At 41.7% G+C, this 24,910-nt stretch overlaps 1 protein-coding gene across 24 annotated transcripts in view; it reads left to right on the forward strand.

The window, feature by feature from the left end:
• scrib (scribble planar cell polarity protein) overlaps nt 1-24,910 on the forward strand; it is an 85,915-nt gene that overhangs the window by 37,866 nt on the left and 23,139 nt on the right. For 21 of the 24 annotated variants that reach the window (XM_053628217.1, XM_053628195.1, XM_053628193.1 and 18 more), the window contains 19 exons: nt 1,236-1,353; nt 2,250-2,328; nt 3,399-3,488; nt 3,831-3,887; nt 4,094-4,157; nt 5,126-5,200; nt 6,856-7,000; nt 7,323-7,441; nt 7,756-7,955; nt 8,166-8,332; nt 8,434-8,564; nt 8,686-8,814; nt 11,020-11,193; nt 12,057-12,470; nt 16,432-16,494; nt 20,413-20,502; nt 20,590-20,667; nt 20,818-21,147; nt 23,758-23,838. In XM_053628217.1, the coding sequence (XP_053484192.1) occupies nt 1,236-1,353; nt 2,250-2,328; nt 3,399-3,488; nt 3,831-3,887; nt 4,094-4,157; nt 5,126-5,200; nt 6,856-7,000; nt 7,323-7,441; nt 7,756-7,955; nt 8,166-8,332; nt 8,434-8,564; nt 8,686-8,814; nt 11,020-11,193; nt 12,057-12,470; nt 16,432-16,494; nt 20,413-20,502; nt 20,590-20,667; nt 20,818-21,147; nt 23,758-23,838 (2,604 nt within the window). The remainder of the gene's footprint in view (nt 1-1,235; nt 1,354-2,249; nt 2,329-3,398; nt 3,489-3,830; nt 3,888-4,093; nt 4,158-5,125; nt 5,201-6,855; nt 7,001-7,322; nt 7,442-7,755; nt 7,956-8,165; nt 8,333-8,433; nt 8,565-8,685; nt 8,815-11,019; nt 11,194-12,056; nt 12,471-16,431; nt 16,495-20,412; nt 20,503-20,589; nt 20,668-20,817; nt 21,148-23,757; nt 23,839-24,910) is intronic. The other 3 variants (XM_053628196.1, XM_053628216.1, XM_053628200.1) reach the window with 2 other exon arrangements.

Genomic DNA, 24,910 nt, shown 5'->3' on the forward strand with positions numbered 1-24,910 from the left:
TCTGTCTTCCTTATTGTTGAGTAATGAATTTTGCCCTTAGATGATGCTAGAGAGGCCTGCAGTTCTTTTAGAAGTTTTAATGGAGTCTTTTGAGACTTTGTGGATGAGGTGCTGCTGTGCTCTTGGAGAAATTTTGGCAGGTCAGCCACTCCTGGGAAGCTTTACTACTGCTCCAAGTCTTTTCCATTTGCATTGCGGTTCAGTGGAGTCCAAGGAGGTCTCTCAGACCCAGGCATTTTTGTGCTTATAGAGACTTGGAACTATGGTGATATATACACACACACACACACACACACACACACACACACACACACACACACACACACACACACATATATATATATAATTTATGTATTTAAACTCAGCAGGGCTGATTTCAGTTAAGCAATATCTGTGTGAAAAATGGGTGATTGGTGACTTTTTTTTTTCTCTCTTTCTTTTTAATGAATGAAATGAAATAATGATTTTAATAATCAGTGTTGTGTTTTCACATTTAATATTACATTTTATTTGATGATCAGAAAGTAATGTGATAAAGATGTGGAAATCTGGACGGGGGGGCAAATACTTTCATGCCACTACATATGTACCTATTGTGATCTAAAGCAGGTCGAGGCACTTCTACAGTGTGTGAAGACTGAAATCCCTCATCGACTCCTGTGTGTGTGTGTGTGTGTGTGTGGTGTTGCGTGTTTTTTGTCTAGTTCCACCGCTTGACACAAAAGGGTGATGTCAGTGGAGATGCACGGACATGTTTGTGGTATTTGCGCTGGTGTATAGCACTCTTCCTTGGCAGATTTGGCATACTTTAATGTTTCAGTCCGTCACTCGGCTGTCAGCGTAGTAATTTGGCTGGAAGTGTTCCCATACACCAGATTTTAAGGGTTTGTGGGAATCTTCCTGTTCCTGCTTGCAGCCATTGCTGTTTTTTATGAGCTAATCCACTTGTATGCTTACACTTTAATACACTTGTAGGCTCTTGTGCTTCGTGATCGAGAAAGCTACTATTTTTAGATCGACTGTAGGTATGATTAAGTTTAAACATGTATTATACCTCGCACCTCATAAACTGTATTTTATGAACGATTTTATGGCCTGCTTTATTATGAACATATTGTTTGATACCTAGACGTATACATTGATGTGCTGTATTGTTGTGCCCCTGTATCTGAATACGCAGTTCATCGTATTGTAATTAAATCTTTTTTTTTTCCTTTTCTTTTCCCCTCCCCCAGCCCTTCTTCAGGCTTTTGAACCTGCGTAAGCTAGGCCTGAGTGACAATGAGATCCAGAGACTTCCCCCTGAGGTGGCCAACTTCATGCAGCTGGTGGAGCTGGACATCTCTCGAAATGGTACCCGCTCACACGCGTACAGAAACGATACACCCTCACACAGGTACATACTCACTCGCACCTGATCATCTACACCGCAAACACACCTGTCCTCTCACACGCTGGACAGCCAAGGTATCGTGGTGTTTACCGATCAAGGCATGGAACACGTTTCTCTCGCTCGCTCCATGTGTAGCGGAGGTGTTGGCGCCGGTCGCAAACGACGCGCGAAAGCACGTTTTGCGTCAGACTTTGCGCCGCGAGCATCGACGACGCCTTTAACTTGACCTTGTGGTCTGGGATCACTTTAAACACCAGTACCAGTGCTCTCACAACAGATCTGATGCGTTATGTCCTGGATGTGGCAGATTTAGACTCAGTCAGCGCACTGAGAGGTGAGAATGGGAATCGCCCTCGGCATGTCCTTGTCGTTTAGCCGCTATCGGATCGCAGAGTGCAAGCTGTATCATGCGTTGCGCAAACACACAGCCACTCCCACAATGTCAACTCTTTATTGCTGTTTCCTTTCCCACTGGTGTGATACAGTTATCTCTGGTGTGAAGTCATGTTGATCTTTTGCAGGTAATCGCAATGACTACAGAACCTTACTAGCCTTACAGTTTAGTATATTCGGGTTTCTGGGTCGTCTCATTTGATGGAAGAAATGTCCGGCACAATCGCAGTCCATCACTATTTATTGCAATTCCAGTGTAATGTAATACAAGCATAGTTTCCTTTTTTTTTGTGTGTGTGTGTGGACATCTGGTAACCATTAAAAACACCTGAAAAAGTGCACTATTGATTGCAACACTCTTATGGGTATGCAGTTCTTGCTGATTTCAAACCAACTCTCTCTCTCTCTCTCCCCCCCCTTTCCTCCTCCCTCTCTCCCCCTCCCTCTCTCCTTTCTCTCCTAGACATTCCTGAGATCCCCGAGACCATTAAGTTCTGTAAGGCGCTGGAGATTGCGGACTTCAGTGGAAACCCCCTCTCCAGGTTAGCGAGATGGTTGAACCCCAAATTCCAGTGCAAGTGTGAGACATTAGAGCACAATATGGGGGAAGGGATGGCGGGAAAAGCAGCGAGGCTGTGCAGCGTGTATAGGGGAAGCGCATTTAGATCTCCTCGTATATGTGAGGAGGCATGTCGGAGCTGGATCCGAGGGGCGATGTATGAATCTATGCGGTTGTAAATGATTTTAATCCAGTAGTAATTCTGGAGAAAATGACCTTTTAATATGTCACCAAGTTAATAAACGACTCTCCATAGTATAATAACACAACCCGGTGTTACATGCTTGCTGTGCCGTTGCTAAGTGTCACGAGCGTCACGGCCCTGATGCTGATTAGGATTACTTAAGACACGCCCGTTCGGGGTGATTATAGGAAATTACAGCCACTGGTTAGAAATCCAGGTTCACCAGCAGATATATAGCATGGCATTTCCAGGTGACGATAACCCAACTGGAGAAGTGATTGAGGCACTCTTTGCTGATTTAATAGCGGCGTATTGATAAATAAACAAGTACCACTATTAAAAATGTATTCCTATTGAATTCTACCAGAATTTGTTCACATTTTTTGAGGTCTCTGATACTGACGCAACTTTTTGACACATCAGTTTTTAAAGGCGCCCATTTCTTTGTGTCCTTTTGTGGAAAAGAAAAAGTCTAAGTAGCTTGATCAGGTTTCTCTTTGTTTTAGTATTATTTTTATTGTCCTCTTCATTTGTCTGGTGAAAATAAAGTCTCCTCAATCTCTCTCTCTATCTGTCTAACTTTGTCTATCTCCATTTACCCCGCTCTGTCTATCTTTCTCTCTCTTACTGTTTCTCTCACTATCTCCCTCTACCTGTCTGTCTTCCCCCCCTCTGTTTCTCTCTCATTCCGTCTGTTTTTCCCTCTCTTTCTGTCTGTTTCTCTCTCTTTGTCTGTTTCTCTCTCTCTCTCTCTCTCTCTCGCTGTCTGTCTGTTTCTCTCTGTCTCTCTCTCTCTCTCTCTCTCTCTCTCTCTCTCTCTCTCTCTCTCTCTCTCTCTGTGTCCCTTTCTCTCCATCTTTCTTTCTCAGATTACCCGATGGCTTTACACAGCTTAGAGCACTAGCCCACCTTGCACTCAATGACGTGTCACTACAATCACTACCAAATGACCTTGGAAAGTGAGTGTACACACGCACACACACACACACACACAATAACGTAAGTATTAAAGTAAAAGTACAGTATGTAAGATCGTCTTTGTCATAATTCAGCACGCTCTGCAGCATGAGGTGATTAAGAAATACCACCCTCTCCACACACACACACACACACACACACACACACACACAGAGCTCTGGGGTTGGCTCTCAGTAGTGTTCATGCAGATGGAGGAGCCCCTCACTCTTCCAGACCAACTGTCACAACATAAATTTACCATCTGACTAACACACTTCTTCTGTGTTCTCTCTCCACCTCTTTTCATTCTGTCCCTCTAATTTGTCACATGTCCTGCGCTCCAGCTTGGCTAACCTGGTAACCCTGGAGCTGAGGGAGAATCTACTGAAGTCTTTACCCACGTAAGTCAACGTCTTTTGCAGGTTTTAAAGTTTACTTTAACACAGCACTAGGCTTTCGCGGAAAAAAAACGATCACAATACAGCAAATTCCAGATTTAAGACTTACTGTGATAGGCATTGTGCTTCAAATCGAATTGATGTAAAAGAAAGAAAAGAACGTTGTTCATGTGTGTGTGTTGAATATTGCGATCTCTGTGGCTTTGCAGCTCTCTGTCATTCCTGGTTAAACTGGAACAGCTAGATTTGGGCAGCAATCAACTGGAAGTATTGGTAAGGAAATAAGTAGAACGCACTTGATCTAGTTCACATACAGGTAACGTCTGCTACATAAACAATCCTCTCTATCTGCTGCCTTCATTTTTTTCTTTCTGAGTATGAGCGTTGTTTTCTTTGTTTTTTTTTGTTTTTTTTTGTGCTCCACTTAAATCTCTTTCATGCCGTCATGGCAACACCCAATAGTTGTCTCAGTGGGGCAGGGTAAACAATACGGGATCGCACAAAGGCGTCGCCCAGGCAATGCTGGTGATGTAATCGCAAAGCACTACCCACAGTTCCCTTCTGCATACGCCATCCATCTCCATCCATCACACCTACCACCTGAGAGAATACTCTTTCATGAATCTGAGGATGTTAGTATGCTGCCATTGCAGTGTTGTGTTGTGTTGCATGAAGGGGGAAAGAACAGTATTAAAAACGCAGGTTAGAAGGCAGACACTTTCCTTTTGTGTCTCTATTGTTGTTGATATTGATATTGCATCTAAAATTCAGAGGAAGAGTTTTTTTTGGTGTGGAGGAGGAGAGTTTGTGTTTCAAAGAAATACACCAAGCACCATTTAAACTACTTTGTCGTTTTAAGTTTCTAAGCCCCAGAGCACTAGTTTGTGTTTATATCCGTGAAGCGGGAGTTTCAGCTTCGAGTCTAATTTATTTAATTGAATTAAATTTAATTTAACGCAGCGCTATCGGTTATCGGCCGATATCACACTGAATAATCGGTTAACGGTATCAGCTGAGAAATTTAGTATCGGTGCATCTCTAGTTAAACCTGATGAAGCAGTTCAGACAAGACTTCAAGTTCAGAGCAAAAAATGACACGTGTAGCACTCGGTCAGGCCTTCAGGCTATTTAGAGCACATCTCTCTTTCCTTTGAGTCAGTCACACCCGGTGTGTGGGGGTTTTTGTTTTTTCAAAGGTATTTCTGTCTTCCATCATACTCTTACTGTTTTTCTCCCTGTAGCCGGACGCACTGGGGGCTCTTCCCAACCTCCGTGAGCTGTGGTTAGACAGGAACCAACTTTCTTCACTCCCCCCAGTGAGTACATGCAGCATCGAATACATTCAGCATTGACTTATTTTAAACACGGTTTTATTTTATTAGGAACAGATCGCAGCAATGAACGCAAAATTAAAGAAACTTGGAGGAAACTTGGGAAATCCCCGATTTGATTCTTTGTGTGCTTTACTTGAGAGGATGTGAATATTATCTGTAGTTCACCTCTCGTCCTGGAGATGTCGCCATCTTTCAAGTTTTGAATTTTGAAAACCGGTTTTATTTCTTAAAGATGTTTTAAGTTGTTAATGAATGAATTTCGCTGTTGCACATCCACAATGTTTTTATTTTTCTTTTTTACAGTAATGTGCATTGTGCAGTTTGTGTTTACCTTGTGTGCATTGATGCACATATTTATGATTTCTTGTTGCGATGTTTGTTACTCAAAGTGAAAAGTCATTAAACGTAATTGTGTGCGCCCTGCTGTTAATGTAAATGGGTATTTCAGTAATATCGCTAAGTAGGAGTGTTTCACGTACAGCATTTATATTAAAACATGGATTCCATGTCGGCAAAACTAAGATTTTAAATGAAATATTGATGACTAATCGAAATCGAATCGAAACCATCTAAATAAGAATCGAATCGAATTGCCAAATTGGCCGCAATACCCAGCCCTTCAAAAAAGTTGCATCACAAATTTAGAAAAAAGTTGCAGCAAAATCTAGCATTTTTGGCCGCAACAACCGCAAAACACAGTTTGATATTTTGGTCTTTGGTAACTAATTCATTTAAAGTACATTTGCTAATCCTCATTTTCTCCTTCAACTGCCTTAAAAAAATGTCCTCCTTTGTTGTGCAAATTTAAATATTGATGAGAAGGTTTAAAATGACTTGGAGTAGTTCTGTTGGCTTGGCAATGTTAAAAATAAATAAATAAACACGTGATATTGTATTGTAGTTTACTAAACCTAAAGAAATGTACTTTAAGAAATGTATCTTTTTAAATAACTTTACAAAAAAAAAAGCTTTTCTAATCTTTCATTTAAAGATGTAAAGCTTTCCATTTAGGGAATAATGGCATTTCTTTTTCATTACGCTGTATTAGTGGAAATTTTTCAACCCAGTATTATACAAGTCATTATATTTATTAATGGGTTTGTACAGTTATTAGCCCGTTTGACTTTCTTAATTTTGGTTTAATCTGAACACAAAAACAAGTATTCCTCTAAATAGGGCTGGACTGTTCTAGGCTAGTCAAGATATCTAGATATCTTTTTTTCTTTTTTTTATCAAATTTAAAAAAATATTTTTAAATTTAATTTAATAATTACAGACTGACTAGAAGCAGCGATCTTATGTGATCTTTTACAATTTTTTTAAGAATGCAACACTACTGTTTTGCTAGCAGTTTGTCAGCGACTCTATATATTGTGATGCATATCATGTATCTTAGAAACCCCTTTGAGAATCATATGATATTTTTGTCATGTCACCCACTGTTACCTATAAATAACATGAACTTGTATGTGCTCAGGAATAGAAAGCTTTACAAGTTCAATAAATAGACAAAACATCATTCTATCCATTTCAATAAGGTTCATGAATCGCATTTGTTGTAAAGGGGTCTGTGGCATTTATTTTTTACAGTTAAGGGATCCCCGGCTCCAAAAATGTTGATGCCTTCTTTTTAACAGGATCTGGGAAGCTTGCGCCGATTGGTGTGCCTGGACGTGTCAGAGAACCAGCTCACAGAGTTGCCCTCCGAGATCAGCGGCCTCATCGCCCTCACTGACCTGCTGCTCTCACAGAACCATCTGGACGCCGTGCCTGACAGCATCGGTGAGCCACTTAGTCTACTGTCAATGCTGATGTGAAATTTGGTCATGTACGTCTGACCTTTTGCTTTTTGTCTTGTGATGTTTTCTGTATTTAAACTATGCAGTGTTCTGTGAGCATCTAAACTTAATCACATGCCTTGGTGCTGCTTCACTGTGTATGCACTGAAGAGAGAATATTTATGCTCGTTTTATAACTACAATACTGCCCTCTAGTGGCATTTTGTTTTTATGACCGTAGCTTCTCCTTTTACATTCTATTACCTGCTGATATTGGCAAACTCTCTGTGCTCCTCTTAACTCTGTGCCTCTCTTCTTGTATATAGGCTCCTTGAAACAATTGTCTATCTTCAAAGTGGACCAGAACCGTCTGGTGCATCTAACAGATTCAATCGGCGAATGCGAGAACCTCACGGAAGTCATGCTGACCGAGAATCTGCTACAGGTACCAAAGTGCAAACTGAAATCTTCACGATCGTAATTCTTTATCTTGACCTGACCCTTATAATCTCGAGTTTGTAGATTAAACAAACCCTTTTCAGGTGCTTAGCAGTGTTTTGATTCTTCACTGAAAGCTCTAGTTACATATTAGGTTTAACGTGTGCGTTGAAATTTGCTGCAGAGCAACTACCAAAAAAAAACCCCCAGCATGGATTCTGTTGGATAACCGTGGTAACACCACACTTAGGCTCTGTTGTAATAATTAAATGAAATATTCTTAATCCATTCTTTTCCGTCACGTTCTCCTGTCCCCTGTAGGCACTTCCTAGTTCTCTGGGAAAATTGAAGAAGCTGACCAACCTGAATGTGGACCGTAACCGCTTGAGCAGCGTACCCGCTGAATTGGGTGGCTGTGCCAGTCTCAACGTGCTCTCGCTCAGAGACAACCGCGTGGGCAAGCTGCCTGCTGAGCTCGCGAATGCCACGGAGCTACACGTGCTGGATGTGGCAGGCAACAGGTGAGGGCTTACAGATACTGCGGATAATATTCAACTTCATTACATGAAGTCGTCAAATAAACTCATTAACTGAGAGCACGGGAAAACGTTTCGACTGTAGTTTTCGGAGCAGCATACCTAATGGAGGCAGTAGACCAGAGAGAGAGAAGATATATAATGCCTGCCAACTAGTTCTTACTTTCCTGTTTCTCTTCATCTTAATGTGTGTAGGCTGCAGAACCTACCCTTCTCGCTAGCCAATCTGAACCTCAAGGCCATGTGGCTGGCAGAGAACCAGTCACAACCCATGCTCAAGTTTCAGACCGAGGACGACGAGCGGACAGGAGAGAAGGTCCTCACCTGCTACCTGCTGCCCCAACAGCCTACCCCCAGCTTAGGTGAGGCTCACCTCCTTGTGCCTGACACTCTTGTCAGTTCTAACAGCTGCTAACTGACTGTTGAATGCCTTTTTTTTTTTTCTGTTTCTGTGCGTTCTTAGAGAACCTGCTGCAGAACAGCGTGGACGAAAGTTGGCCCACAGACACTAATCTGAACAGAGTGTCCGTCATCCAGTTTCAGGACCAAACCAAGGCTGATGAGGAGGAGGATGAGAGTGCAGCGGAGAAAAGGGTGAGGCTCTCTCTGTGTGTGTGTGTGTGTGTGTGACTACAGTGATCTGTATTTTAAGCTTTTCCTATGTGTCGTACAATGCACTCAGGGTAATTTTGGTTATTGCTTTGTTTTGAACCAGCAGGGTTTGCAGAGGCGAGCCACCCCTCACCCTAGCGAGCTGAAAGTGATGAAGAACGTGATTGAGGCCAGAAGAAATGAGGCTTACACAGCTAAGCCAGATGAAGAGCTGGACTCCCCAGACACTGAGGTCTGTATTTGTATGTGTGTGCATTTAGATCCATCAAACACAAAAAAACGCAGTTGCCCAAGCAGATCGGAGTAAAAATATATCAAGTGTGATTTTGTGTCTCTGAAAGCTTCCAAAGTTTTCCAAAAGTTTTCCACACTGTGCAGAATCCACACCTGCAAGAATCCAGTTTTTCAAGATAGAAAACAGACAAATAAATAGAGATTTTGTTTGTAATGAACAAACAGATCAGTTTACAGTCATTATACTGGGGCATTAGGCCCCACACAGACCACAGGGTGAGCGCCCCCTGCTGGCCTCACTAATACCACTTCCAGCAGCAACCCTAGTTTTCCCCAGGAGGTCTCCCATCCAGATCAGATGATTTCCCTTGCTGCCATCCGGCCAGGCTGTTCATATAGGCTCTAAAACAGCCTGGAGTTTTCAAACTGGAGTTTGCAACAAGTTCAACTATGTGAGTAGCTCAGCTAGCTAAAACTGCCAATCTCAAGCCCAATATAAATTTCTAAATCTCAGATGAGGGCACAACTAAAAACTTTAGCAAAAAAAAAAAAGTTAGCTAGCAACAACCATGTGTACTTTAATCTATCTCTACTTCATGGTTACCCCTGTACTTTGATGGACATCCTGTATCTGAAGGCAGGAAGAACCTCCTAATGTTCTGGAAAAAAAACCTAATGTCCCAGGCTTTTGGAAGTTTGTTCTTGATGCCTTTCAGAAACACTCCTGACAAGTATAAACTAGACTTAGAGATAGTTCACCCAAAAATGAAAATTCTGTAATCAGTTGCTCACTCTCATGTCGTTCCAAACCCATAAGACTTTCGTTCATCTTCAGAAGACAAATGAAGACGTTTTTAATGAAACCTGGGAGGTTTCTGTCTCTCCATGTACGGTCCAGTAAGATAAATGTTCATAAAGGCATCATAAAAGTAATCCATGTGACTCCAGAGGCCTGTTTCATGAATCGAGTTGAACAAACTCAGAGTTGCAAGGTAAGTTTTGAGGTGAAAACGGGGTATGAAATTGGCACCCGCCAAACGGCGGTGAATTGTCGGCAGTGGCGTGTAAAACTGTCTGGTTGTTCGCCACTTTGACATGTACGTTTCTTGCACAGGTAGGGCTTACACAAATAGATATCTAAATTTGCGTAGTATATGTGTACCTGTTCCTCCCTCAGTGTTCATGATTACCACCGACTGTACAAACATTAAACGTCACTTTGAAAGTGGAAGCGAGGGGGAAAAGAAAGAAAAAAAAAAAAAAGCAAAAACCCGGAAGTGTGAAATTGGCTCATCGTCTGTCACGTTCATAAAATAACTCCCAGCTAACGGCTTTTGAAAACAGTTTTTATCATCTAACATGAAAGGATTGATGTGTTCCTATGTATGAATATTGAATATTTGACCTTTTCTTTTAATAACACTTAGTAAGCGTTTGGACGCTCGAGTGAAGACACCAGTTGGTTAAGTTTAGTTGGTTAATTTCCCCCCATTCATCCATTATGCATTTCCTCAGCTGCGCAACTGTACGTCGTCTTCACCGCCTTGTTTCGCGCTTCATAATGTGCCACACGTTCTCAATCAGAGAATCCTAGCACCCGTACACTGTTTACGCAACCATGCGCTTGTAATCGGGGCAGAATGTGGTTTGGCGTTGTCCTGCTCTGGATGGCAGCACATGTTGCTCCAAAATGTGTACATATTGTTCTGTATTACTGATGCCCTCACAGATGTGCAGGTTATCCATGCCGTGGGCACCGACACGCCCTCATACCATGACAGACGCTGGATTTTTGGACCTGATGCTAATAATAGCTTGGATGGTCCATTTCCTGTTTGGACACGGCTGCTGTTTTGTCCACTAACTATTTGAAATGTTGATTTGTTGGACCACAAAACACGATTCCACTGTGTAGAAATGCTGTGTATGCGTGTTTGTACGGGCTACTACCATACTAGTGCAATAGACAAGAGACAGATGGTATTCAAGAGTGCAAAAAGCAGTAATATTGTATAGTAAGGTTTATTTATTTATTTTTTTGCCACATATTAAGACCTACACTGCAGGATATGTCTCTTCATTTAGTATTTAGACGTTTAGTGCAAGCAAATAGTTTCTTTGTCTTAACGTTTACATTTAAAGCATGTTACTGAAGCAGGCCTTATTTCTTGTTCGTGCGTCACTGTTTATCGATTGTTTACAGGAGAAACGTATGAGCGGATTGTCCAATCAGAGCCACGACTCCCAGGTCTCTAACAGCACTGCCTCAGCTAACTCTCATGAAGAGACGCAGAAAGTAAACGGCATCGAGGTGGAGCTTAATGAAAGACACGCGCATGAACAGGATGACGAGGAAGAGGAAGCCGAATACACTGAGGTATCGATGGAATGTACGGTCACCATCCACTTTGTAAAAAAGAGTCATGCAGATACAGGTCAAGAGCTTCAGTTAACGTTCACGATAAAGATCAGACTGTGGAAACTACGGGAATTGGTAAAATGTGATCGTTGTGACTTTAACCATGGCGAGGTTGTTGGTGCCCGATGGGCTGGTTTGAGTATTTCAGAAACTGCTGATCTCCTGTGAGTTTCACACACAAGTCTCTAGAGTTTTCACAGAATGGTGCAAGTTGCTGTGAGCCTGTGCCCATGATAGCCTCAGATTCCTGTTCTCAGCTGACAGGAGCAGAACCCAGTGTGGTCTTCTGCTGTTGTAGCCCATCCACCTCAAGGTGTTTCCACCCACGGAACTGTTACTCACTCGATGCTTTTTTGTTTTTCGCACCATTCTGTGTAAACTCTAGAAACTATTGTGTATACGGCTTTTGAAATATGCAAACCAGCCCATCTGAATTGCACTGCTGCCACGTGATTGGCTGATTAGATAGCTGCATGAATGTTCAGTTGTATAGCTGTTCCTTAGAAAAGTGGACAGGAGTGTATATTGTATTTGTAATTAAATGGATAAGGAATTCTCTGAAACACTACTGATTACTGAAGCAATCAGTAAAAAAAAAAAAAAAAGTGTGTTTTTTTGTTTTGTTTTTTTTAAATCCACTAATGATACTACTTTATCACAATCTGGGTGAGTAAATAAGTATTTTGACCCCTAAAGATATTAAAGACTTTGTTTAATATATCATTAGCATGACTTTCAGGTCAAATAAACGGCCTAAATAAATTAAAATCCACACTTTTTGGGCTGTGGTTAATATTCCCATGCATTTCTAACTCCACCAGCCAACCGTGCACTTTGCCGAGGAGCCCATTATCCGCGGCGGTGACGAGGAGGATGACGACGATGAGAACGAGGAGGACGATGACTGCGAGCATAGCGACAATGAGGCTCGGTCAGCGCCCTTCCCCGCCGAGAAACAGCGTCTCATTCGCAAGGACACGCCACACTACAAGAAACACTTCAAGATCACCAAACTGCCCAAACCTGAGGCTGTAGCTGCTTTACTAGAGGGCTTCAGCCCTGACGCCCCGACGTCAGCCCCCCAAACACCCAACGAGGAAAAGGATGGGGATGATGAAGATGAAGAGGACAATGAGGGAGCATCAGTTAACACCCCTCTGTTACGGAGACTAGAGGCGGCTGAGCAAGAGGACAGCAGGCTGACTCAGGTGAACAGCTCGCTGCAGCCGGTGAAGGTAAGGCTAATCCAGAGCAGGAAAGGCACGACCTTTGCTGGTGAGACGGAGAGTATTTGTTACACTCTACTGCAGTGGAGGTTTGAGGGGTAAAGACAAGAAAAGGACAGATGTCTCATAAAGACATGCTCCATTCATAATGATACAAGCCTGTTATGTATGTTGATCAATTCCATGATCTGTGTAATAGAGCCAGCGTCTATAGTTTTCAAATCGTGGCCCTTGTAGTTGATCGTAATACAAAGTTTACGATGCTCCCTGCTACTTACTTTTTTTAAAATAAAGATTCAATTCTTAATTATAATTTGACTATGCGGATATTAGCATGAGATTTACATATGCAAGGCAAGAAAACGCTTTATGGCGTGTCACTTCTGATGTATGTTAAGTACATTCTTAGTCGGATCGTCATATCACATGCTGACTCTCATCCCCATATCCCAGTGTAACCTCCACCCGCTTTCATGCCGTACTAATTAGATTCAGGGCAACGAAGGGCACTTGATCACAGATTAACGCGACAGGGTCTGTGTAGGCAACACTGCGAAACACTAGTGCAGCAACGCTTGGTAGATTTGCTTGTTTTATTGACAGATAGGATTGTCAAATGACAACACCCCTTCCTTTTGGCTTTCCTCCTAGTTCCACACATGCTCCACCTTCAACACCTCACCACGCCCCTTTCGAGCACCGCCTCAACCCACCCCATGCTCTGCTGCTCCTCATCATTATGATTTTTTTTTTTTTTCTCCTTTCCAGGAAATCACTTCGCTTTTTTCCCCCCCACAAGTGTTGTGTGTAAGGCAGTGGGTGAAAGGCAGTTCATTTCATAAAAGTTCACTGATAACATTCAGTTCAAAGTAACATATTTGAATGAATCCATGATGCTTACTATAACTGAGCTGTTTTTCCCCCCTCAGAGCCACGTGAGACGCTTCCTGGCCCCCTGGTCCTATCTTCATTAAATAGCTAATATTAGCTAACAAAAAAAAAAAAATCAAATCCTATGTGTTTTTGTGCATCGATTCATCAGAAATATAGGAAATCTAGATGCTACGCTAGTTGCTGTTCCTTATTTTCATACGTCTTTACCCCACCATATTAGCAGGAGATTGAATCCCTTGTAAGCCACGACCGGTCGATAATCAGATGCTTCTTCCCCGATAAATCTGGCTGCAACTTTCTTTATGTTCAACTGATTTTTTTTTTTTTAACAAACAGTTTGCTTTGTTACAGTCAGCATACATTTGGTGTAGATCTGTGTCTGTAATGTAAGTATACGCTGGGACGGAAGTGAGAGGACCTGACTGTCCTGAGCAAGCATTTTAGCATTTTGCTGCTACTAATAGTGTTAAATCTGCTTATTAGAAATAAAATATATTTAATGATCGTATAATAAATCAGACTAAAGATTCCAAAGTGTTCCGTTTAAATTCATATTAAATGAAGCAACAGTAACACGATTGCCTAATATCACAAAGTACGATCTTCATGTGTAAACATAATGTAAGAGTGTTTCATGAGAAACACAGCTTACCAAAAAAAAAAAAAAAATATGTTACCCAAGCTTCTGTGAAAAGTTCTACCTCGTATTCTTGCCTTTGGGGCATATGAGATTCTTACATCCGAATGTTCCCATCTTTATTGCCGCTCTAAAATCGATTCTGTTGGATGGGGGACAAACCAGAAACTCGTCCTCGTGAACAGAGCAGCACCACCACACGCATGTGAAATGTAACCCATCACAGCATCTCCATTTTCTATATCCGTGTTGCATTCTCAAACCTAATGGGATCAGGGACCCAGGAAGTGCGTGTGTGTGTGAGATTGTGTGTTTATATGTAGACGGTGTGATTTTTGTTTTGGTGTGTGGGACATACTGTGTGTGTACTGCGTTAATGCCACATGAATGTGTACATTTTCTTTCTTGCTCTGTGTTTGACCTTAAACCATGTGACGAAGAGAAAAATCCGTTCGAAGACAGCAGCGCAAAACCTCCCTGACTGCCGTCTGCTTCATGGGCCACCTAATGAACTTTGATCAAGCTCGAGTTTTAATTTAGCTTAAAATCATCTTTAATTGAAGTAGCCGCTTACGGCTGTACGATTTGAAAGGGGCGACTCATTGATTTTTGCTTTAGGTGGCAAGATCAATATGATCGCATTAATCTAAATTAAAGCCAAAAGTATGGATGGGGCGATAAAGCAAAAATAAATGTATCTGTTTATATATAATATATATATATATATATATAATACACACACAGTTGCAATCAAAATGATTACCCCATTGTAAATCAGGTTTATTGTCAAAATGTACAGACTTTCAACTGTTTGCGATGAACAAATCTAACAAAAGCAATTGAGCACAGCGAATGCTTCAAGTGGTTTCACCAAATTCAACTGAAAATGCCACTGATAATGATTTCTCCAGTTTCAAAATTATTCAGCCCCTTGAATAGAATCCCTCACAACAGCACAAATATGCAAACCCGGTGTTGTCAAGCACATCTGATGCTAAACTAATCAAGGGCTTCATTAGTTGCAGCAGGTGTGCTTGAGCCGGAACACATGAAATACCGGAACTGGCTAGGGGTAGAAAATGTATGAAATACCTGGACGGGGCAGAAAAAGGAAGCTATCAACGGCTACAAGCAGATTTCTGAGAAGGCAGGTTGTGAAAAACCCTCGAGTGACTGCAAAAGACCTGCAGCGAGACTTGGTGGTAACAGACACTGAGGTTTCAGTGAGCACAGTAAGGTGCGTACTAAACGCAGGAGGTTTCCGTGCCAGAACTCCAAGACGTTCATCACTACTGACCCAAAAGCACAAGAAAAGTCGCTCAAAATCATATAAATAAGCCACAGAAGTTTTGGGATTCTGTTCTGTGGAGCGATGAAACAAAACTGGAATTTTTCGGCACGAAGGATCAGCGGTATGTCTGGAGAAAGAAGAATGAAGAAAGAACACTCTGTCCACAGTCGAGCATGGTGGTGCCCCGGTGATGCTCTGGGGCTGCTTTGCATCCTCTGGCACTGGAAACCTGCAGCGTGTGGAAGACGAGATGGATTCATTGAAGTATCAGGAGATCCTAGGAGAAAACGTCATGCCGTCTGTGAAGAAGCTGAAGCTTGGGAGTCATCGGTCCTTCCAACAGGGCGATGATCCCACGCATACCTCAAATTCCACCAAGACTTGGTTGCAGAAGAAGTCCTGGAAGATTCTACAGGGCCGTCACAGTCACCTGACTTGAACCCATTGGAACTCTCTTGAAGAAGGCGGTTGCAGCACGCAAACCCAAGAATATTACTGAACTGGAGGCCACTGATCATGAGGAATGGGATAAGATTCCTCAGGAACGCTGCCAGAAGCTATGCATCTCATTTGCAGCAGGCCATAACAGCAAAAGGAGCTCTCTAAGTACTAAAGATGCTTGCCATGAAGGAGTTGAATAATTTTGAGACTGGAGAAATCATTATAAGTTGCATTTTCAGTTGAATTTGGGGAAAAACATACATTGTGTCGAACTATTTCGATTTCTTTTGTTTGATTTGTTCATCGCAAACAGCTGCAAGTCTGTAAATTCGACAATAAACCTGATTTGCAATGGGGGGTTGAATCATTTTGATTGCAACTGTGTAATTTATTATTTCTTTGATGTAATACATCTCAATATTTCATAATCTAGTGATGTCGCCTCCCCGAAGCAAAAAAATTGACACACAAAAAATCTGCTGCTCTGCTCTTCTCATTTGTGTGTGTGTTGGTGTGTGTTTGTTGAGTGGTGCTGTAAAGTCCATGTGTAAAGTGTGATTGTACGTGTCTGGGTGGAGTGTTACTTCCTTGTTCATTCTTTTGATGGGGTTTGTCCTGGGGGATGCGAGTGCTGATGATTTTTATTTCTCGGTTTTATTTTGGCCTCACTAATCCGCATGCCCTCTTGCTGGTTCCTATCCTAACAGGGGGTGTCATTTGATCAAGTCAATAATCTGCTGATTGAGCCTGCTCGAATTGAGGAGGAAGAGGTCTGTACCTACTCTCTCCATCCAGCTATCTCGCTCTCTCTCTCTCTCTCTCTCTCTCTCTGTCTTTTACCTTCTCACTCACTCAGTCTTCACCTATGGTTAGGAAGTGGAGGAGAAGAAACAGACCACTGGATAATTGCGGCCAATGGCTAGGGAACTGCTCGCCGTCACTCAACACATAAGCCACAAATGTGATGGAACCCTGTTTCAGAGAAAGAGATTAAACATTTGGGATCATGTGACTCCTGATCAGTGTTTTGGAAATTCTATTGTGCTTGCCAAATGCATATAATTATGTATGTGTGTGTTTATTTAGTCATTTATTTATTTTATTTTATTTTAAATAAAATGCCTCCTTAACTTTAGGATGAGCTGAGATCCTTGAATTAGTTTTAAACCAGGGTTCCTTTATACCTGTGGCTTGTTTGTTCCCTGCTGTGTCTGTCTGTCTGTCTGTCTGTCTGTCAGTCACTCACTCTTTTTCTTTTGGTCTGTCTCACTCATCTGTCAGACTCTGTGGCCCAGGAGCAAGTAGTATCAAGGCACTGTAACGTAAAGATCGATTTCAGTACCGTTCTACAGGTGTTATTTTGACAGAGGCAGTGTTCCCATCACTTGACGGGTAAAATCAATAGCACACCGGCGAAGTCGCATTTCAAGACGTCTTCTTGAACTCGTTCGTAATATATGTAATGCATTCAGAAAGTATTCAGACCCCATTATGATCTACTTTACATTACAGCACTAATGCATTCATTTTTCTCCCCTCATCAATATATATAAAAATCATCTATAATAAAATAAAAAAAGCCATAACTGTTTTTTATTTATTTTTTTATATATAAAGTTTTAAGTTTGTTAAAGATAATTTAAAAAAAATAAAATATTAAAAAAGGAACCATTCCTCTCTGCAAAACGTCTTTAGTTCTGTCAGGTTGGACTCTGTTTTCTCGGCGGTGTGTATGGGTCATTGTTGCGTGGGAAACGGAGCTGTGTTGGTTATATATAAAAAATTATTTTATAATTTTGTTGAAAAAATGTTTTTAAAACCGAAGATTTAAAAAAAATAAATAAATAAAGACCAAAAATGTCAAACTCCCAGTTCCATCCTCACCACGATGTCTTCTCTCAAAGCTGCAACAAAAGCCATAAAACACTGTTTCTCCCTTAATAATTAGAAAATACTTACGTTAACTGCTTTTATTTTTAAAAAATGCCTTAAATACAATATATCTAATCAAACTGTGGGGTTTATAAAGTCCACAGTGAGATCGTTTCATCCCGCTGGCGATGTGGTGTACGGCCCGGCCTCAGCCGAAAGCAGAGAATGAGCTCACAAGCAAAGTACGCGATTGAATTTTATCATAGTAAAATCATAGTAAAACTTGAATACTTGTGAAAATGTGATGGTTGAACAGTTCAAGTGAGATAATGACCCAGAAACATGATGCAAGTTAAATATTGGTTCATAGTGATGCTGTAATTTTAGTCAGACTGCAGTATTTTTTGATCAGTAACTCGAGTAAATGGAGAAAAAAAAAATCAAACTATATCGCATTTTATTTTGCAGAACGTTTTACTCCCTCTCCACCCTCTAGAGACCCCTGTTGGTCTGATTTAGGAATGATCACGTTCCTATTGCCACGGTTCAGTGCTCAGGGCACCCTATTATTAAGGTCCTATTATAAAAGTGTCTTTTAACTTCATTACCATGTAGCCACTATTGTGCCCACTGCTTAATAATTTTTTTTAAAGTAAAGAAGAGACCGCAGCCCATATGCTTTGCTCCATTGACTCATAGATCACACTGATGTCATCAACACGAGTCGAACTGTTTAACTAGCATGGTTGTTTTCTATGTTATGTTGACAAAACAATAACAACTTTAACTGGAGTAAATACCCTAACAAATAGGAATAATACTATTAGGTTAATGCAAAATTGATACACCTGGCAAATTTACGCATTTTCTTAGTTATATCCTCTAAACAAGGAGTTCTCAAACCTTTTACCGTAAAAATTTAACTGTAAAATAAATGCCAAGGACCCACTCGGCACAGACTGGTATTAGTGAACATAATGAAACAATTCAAACATCCGGCTCAATAGTATCTTGTCTATTTAATGGAGCAGTTTTCATTAGTCAAGTTCAGATGAAATCCTTTCAGTTCAAGTGACTGGTCCATCAGGTTAATGGCACATAAGAATGAATTAATATGTATTGTATAATTTATAACTTTTAATAATGATGGGTTGTGATTTCTACCGTTGTAACAAAACTTCAAGCAAAAAATAAAAATCACGCGCCCACTGTGGACCCCACTGGCGATGCTTCACAGACTCACCGGGAGGTAACTTGTAACTCGAAATTTTCGATCTCAAACTAGGAACAAAAAAAAAAACCAACTAAGAAAGCCCCCACAACTTGGAATTCCTATCCGGAAAGTCGGGATGTTCTCCTCCCGCCTTTCATCAAATAAACATGGCTGCTCATAGCATCAACAGTAAACAAAACAGCTTCTTTTATATTTAAGCTATATATACTAGTGTTTACTTTAAAGCACTCAGTATATTCGCTTGTTAAATCTGTAGCACTGATTATACAGCATGCTGTTTTGAGGAGGAAAATATACATCACAGTTAGCTGGATATAATGTTGACAATAAACGGCAAACACTGAGGCATCAGTGGTTTTTGTTTTTGTTTTCTTTTGTTTATTTCCGCCTACTTTGTACCTCGAACAATGGGGGGGGAAAAAAATGTAATTCCGAGCTCCAATTTCCCCATCCTGAGTTAAGTCGGATGCAGCATCAGTCGTCTGATCACTACTTCCTGTATAAACCAGACTGATTTGCAGACATGCTGCCATCTTTAAATGTTAGGAAGTGATGACTTGTTAGTGTTATCAGTGAACGCTGGCAGAATGTCATCGCTTGTCCATATATTTGCCCGGCATTTGTCACACAGTTCGATATAAACATTGCATAAATAACTCTCTTGGCCCTTTAAATTCAACATTAAATGTGGAAGATTCACTGGCCCAGAGCGTCACTTCATTTCAGCCCTTTCCATTCCTTTACTCACCTTTCTTGTAGACCTATGTCGTCCACGTGTAGTGTTCACGCCTGTGTTGCATGGCCTGCTTTCATAGAATTGCCAGCATCCATCTTGTTCCTCAGCATATTTACTTCCGCCATTATCAACTAATGTCTGGTGCTTTGAAGTAACGATGTGGTTCTTCACGTATTAATCCACTTAGCATGTGTCCGTTTCCGTATGTGTAACGTAGTCCATATGTAGACGCCGTGGGTGTTTATTTAGCTAAATGTTTGCCGTCTTGCTTAGTCTGGTAACTAATGTGGATCCAAAGAGGGGTAAATAAAATGTTCTTGGCATGTGTTAAATGAAAAAGTGCATGTGTTTTTGCTATCAATCCACATCACTTGGATCAATATGAGACTCCATATCTCGTTCCAACATTCATGGCATTCTCCTTTCCCTGAGTCTGTAAATTCCTGCGAGATTGATTGATTTCTAGTAAAAGGTGATGGATAATTCAACACGTTCATAATGCCTCATCCTTGAGGCTGCTCAGTGTTCTGTTCACTGACATGCACATTTTGGCTTAGAGGTCACATGAGAGTAAGGAAAGGAAACCATTCTGAATGTTTGGATTGGATTGGATTGTCTGGCACTGTGACTGCTGCAGTGTACACTTTTCACCAAGCTGTCACTTCCTCTAGATTAAGCGTAATGTTTCAAAACCATTGATCGAAATAAAGAAGTGGACATTAATTAGAGGAGAAATTTGCTCAGTGATTAGTCCCTTCTTTAATGATTTAACTCCATGTTTATGGAGGTAAAAAAAAAAAGGAGAGAGAATTTGTTGAATGTCTGACCCTTGCATTTTACCCTTAGCTGGTCCTGAGCATCCTGAGACAAACTGGTGGATTAGGCATCAGTATAGCTGGGGGGAAAGGATCCACTCCTTACAAGGGAGATGATGAGGTATGTTTGTTTATCATTGGATAATTATTGATGTTCTTGTCATAGTGGGCATGCTGGTTGAATATTTGTTTGTGTGTTTTTCTGTAGGGTATCTTTATCTCACGAGTGTCTGAAGATGGTCCAGCTGCACGAGCTGGGGTCAAAGTGGGAGACAAATTACTTGAGGTACGTGTGTGTTATTGCGGTGTTTTAAGATTCCCGTCGACCATTAAAGGGTCCAGAAAAGGGTCGAGGGTTAATCACACCATGCATTTCTGACGATCTGGAGCCTACAGCAGGACAACACTGTAACTCACTTCCTTCCTGTGCCCGCAGGTAAACAGGGTCGATCTGCAGGGGGCGGAGCACCACACGGCGGTGGAGGCGTTACGGAGCTCGGGAACGGCAGTGACCATGACTGTGCTGCGTGAGCGGATGGTAGAGCCCGAGAACCCTATCACCACTACACCCCTGAGACCAGAGGATGATTATTTCCCCCGGGAGAGGCGGTCCACTGGCCTTCCTTTCAGCCTGGAGCCTGGATCTCCTGCCGTTAGCGCAGGCCCCTGCCAACGCCTGGCCACCTGCTTAGTCCGCAACGACAAGGGCTTAGGCTTCAGCATCGCTGGGGGAAAAGGCTCCACACCATATCGGACAGGAGACATGGTAAATCAGGAATACTACACATGGAAACACTTGCTTGTATCTCCCGTCTACTTCTGTCTCACCAGTTTATTTTTTTACTATTTTATGTTGAAAGTATCAAACGAATAGCATTTTAGGCAAAAACTACATGAGCATCATCGCCGGAGGAATACGCAGTTCTCTTTTGCTGCTGTTTCTTTTTACTTTTCAATGTCTTTGGTATAATAGTTGACAAATTATAAGATACGTTTGTGACTATAAAGTTGTACAAGCTGATCTATCTGCCGAAAGTCCTCTCCTAAGTGAATATCTCATAGTGTTATTGATTAACGAGCTGTCCAGGGTCTCATCACACTGCCGGTAAAAGCTTTGCACCGGTGATTCCTGCACTTCCTCTGCAACCTTTTCCAGTTTATTGGTTTGTGGTGCCACCAAGGCAACAGAGATATGAATAGCAGGCCTCGACATCTGAGCGGGAACTGGCGTTTAAGGCGGGGTGGAGGAGAAGGGTATTTTGGGCTCATCACACAAGACCACGTGTGTTACTGCCCTCTTGCTCACCTTACATAAATATAAAACAGTAACATTTCTAGGGCTATAGAAGGAGACAGCCGTTGCGTATGCACTCAGCTTTGCTGAGTAAATGTAAGTAGTGTTGCCTCGCTATGACTGAATTATGTGACTGTCCTGCTTCTGTGTTTGTGTTGTCAGTCTAGTCAGAATATCTGAAGCATGTTAATGACTTAATTTTATTCAGGGGTGTGTGCGTTTTTTTTCTTCTTCTTCCTTTTTTTCCATTCAAACTTTTCAACTATCTGTTAATGTGGTATTCTGTCATGACATGGTACATATGTGCTTGACTAAGTTTGTACCATGCATTAGTCATTTAAGTCATTAATGCTTAAAAACCTCTAGTCATAAACGTTTCAACAGTAAACCAGTCCATCCAATGTTTAGAATATAAAATACCTCAGAAATTTTCTTAAGGCCTGTGTTAAATGGAATTGTGGTTAATGTAGGAAACCACTAACCATATATTTGTGTGTGTGTGTGTGTGTGTGTGTGTGTACTCAGCAAAAAAACGAAACATCCTCTCACATTCAACTGCTTTTATTTCCAGCTAATTTCTTAACACGTGTAAATATCTGTATGAACATAAAAACGTTCAACAACTGAGACATAATCTGAACGAGCTTCACAGACGTTTGAGGAACAGAAATGGAATAATGAGTCCCTGAATAAAGTGGAGGTCGATTATTAATAGTAACAGTCAGTATCTGGTGTTCTCCAGCTGCTTTAAGTACTACAGAGCATCTCATCGTCATGGATTGGTCAGATCTTGCTGTGAGACGTTACTCCACTCTTCCACCAAGGCATTCGCAAGTTCTCGATCACGTCTGGGGGGACGCCTGGTTACATGTAATTTTCCACTGCGAGGACGATCAGCTGTCCTGCCTGTCTCCCTGTAGCACCGTCTTATGCGTCTTACATTACAGACATTACAGTTTATTGCTCTGAACACATCTGCAGTCCTCATGCCTCCCCGCAGCAGGTCTATGGCATGTTCACGCAGGTGAGCAGGAACCCTAGACATCTTTCTTCCGGTGTTTTTCAGAGTCAGTAGAAAGGTCTCTTTAGTGTCCTATGTTATTGTAACTGTGAGCTTAATCACCTTCCGCCTGTACACTGTTCGTGTCTTAAGGACTGTTCCACAGGTGCATGTGCAACAATTGTTTATGGTTCATTGAACACGCATGAAAAACATCGTTTAAACCCTTTCCGATAAAGATCCGTAAAGATTATTCGGATTTGACCAAATTATCTTTAAAATACCCTCTCCTGTAAAAGGGACGTTTCTTTTTTTGCTGAGTGTTCTCACACACACACACACACACACACACACACATAGATATGGTTAGTGGTTTTAAGGGCAATATTGATTTTATCAAAGTTTTTTAAACAAGATGTTAATATCAAGTGCCATTTCAGACATAATGTGGTCAAATGTTTGATTTTCTTTCTTTTTTCTTCGTTCTTTTTTTTTCTTTTGCTCTGTGAACAGGCAAAGATCTTGAAGAAGCCATACTCACTTTATCGCACGGCAGCTAACCTGCTAGCTAGCTCACACTGATTTGTACATTCTTGGTAAAGGTGCTTCCATTAAGATTGGCTTCCCTTCTTCCTTTTCATCTGACAAGTGTCATATTTTGAGCCAAAAGTTATATTCTTGAAAAGTGTCGTTTACCGTGTGCATCTGATGATGATGCTAACTCTACTGTAGGAACAGTTTTAAAGCAGGAAGTTGAATAGGAACGTGGCAAGCACAGACCAGAGGAGTGATGCACACAGTAAAATGTCCCAGTGCAGTTATAATAAATATAGGCACCCTTGGAACTAACTGTAGTATAAAAATATATAAAGCTTGCCTGAGAGCTCCCCACAATCCTTGACATACATTCTGGACAGTGGAATGTTCATAGATTTAATAGCAGTATGTTGGTAGATAAGTTATTTTTTTAGATATATATATAATCTGCACTTAAAACTTGATTTTGTTTGAGCTAACAGTCATACCAGTGTGACCTTGTAGTAATACCTGTATTTCTCACTGCTATTCTTTCTCCATATTAGGGAATCTTCATCTCTCGCATTGCTGAAGGAGGCGCTGCTCACAGAGACAACATCCTTCACGTGGGAGACAGAGTCATATCTGTGAGTGAAGTGCTCTCTCTCGTTCCCTCTCTGTCTCTCTCTCTCTTTGTCCATCTCTCTCTGCCCCTCTCTCTCTCTCTCTCTCTCTCTCTCTCTCTCTCTCTCTCTCTCTCTCTCTGTGTGTGTGTCTGTCTCTCTCTGCCCTTCTCTCTATGTCTCTCTGTCTCTCTTTGCCCCTCTCTCTCTGTCTCTGTGTCTCTCTCTGTCTCTCTCTCTGCCTCTCTCTCTGTCTCTCTCTCTCTCTTTGTCCATCTCTCTCTGCCCCCCCCTCTCTCTCTCTCTCTGCCTCTCTCTCTGTCCCTCTCTGTCTGTCTCTCTCTCTTTGTCCATCTCTCTCTGCTCCTCTCTCTCTCTGCTCCTCTCTCTCTCTCTCTCTCTCTCTCTCTCTCTCTCTCTCTCTCTCTCTCTAAGTGTGTCTGTCTCTCTCTCTGTCTGTCTCTCTCTCTCGGTCTCTCTCTGCCCCTCTCTTTTTGTCTGTCTCTCTCTGCCCCTCTCTCTATGTCTCTCTGTCTCTCTTTGCCCCTCTCTCTCTGTCTCTCTCTCTCTTTGTCCATCTCTCTCTGCCCCCCCCCTCTCGCTCTCACTCTCTCACTCTCTCTCTCTCTGTCTGTCTCTCTCTCGGTCTCTCTCTGCCCCTATCTCTCTCTGTCTCTCTCTGTCTCTCTCTCTCTGTCTCTCTGTCTCTCTCTTTCTCCATGATAGCACAAAAAAGTCAAGGAAATCGTTTCAGAATGAAAGTGGCCATGATAAATGAACCCTGTGAAAGATTTAGCGTGGTGTACTGAATAAATTAAGTCTGTTTCACTAAAATGATCCTCCTGCATGCTCTCAACCTTCTACCTTTTTTCCTCTTTTGCTGAAGACGACACATGGTTGTGTTGTAAGTGCGTAATTGTGTGTAACCCCCCCCCCCCCACCCCGCACAACACCCCCACCCCCACCCCCAAACTGTTCTGCATTTATTTTTATATCGATGGATTTCAGAATTCAGCTGCTTTAGATTTCTCCTTGACACTCCTTACCTCTTTTTAAGTTCTTGCTCTTTCACTTTCCTCGCATGGACACACTAACG

Source organism: Ictalurus furcatus, chromosome 7 (assembly GCF_023375685.1).
Source record: "Ictalurus furcatus strain D&B chromosome 7, Billie_1.0, whole genome shotgun sequence".
Taxonomy (NCBI): domain Eukaryota; kingdom Metazoa; phylum Chordata; class Actinopteri; order Siluriformes; family Ictaluridae; genus Ictalurus; species Ictalurus furcatus.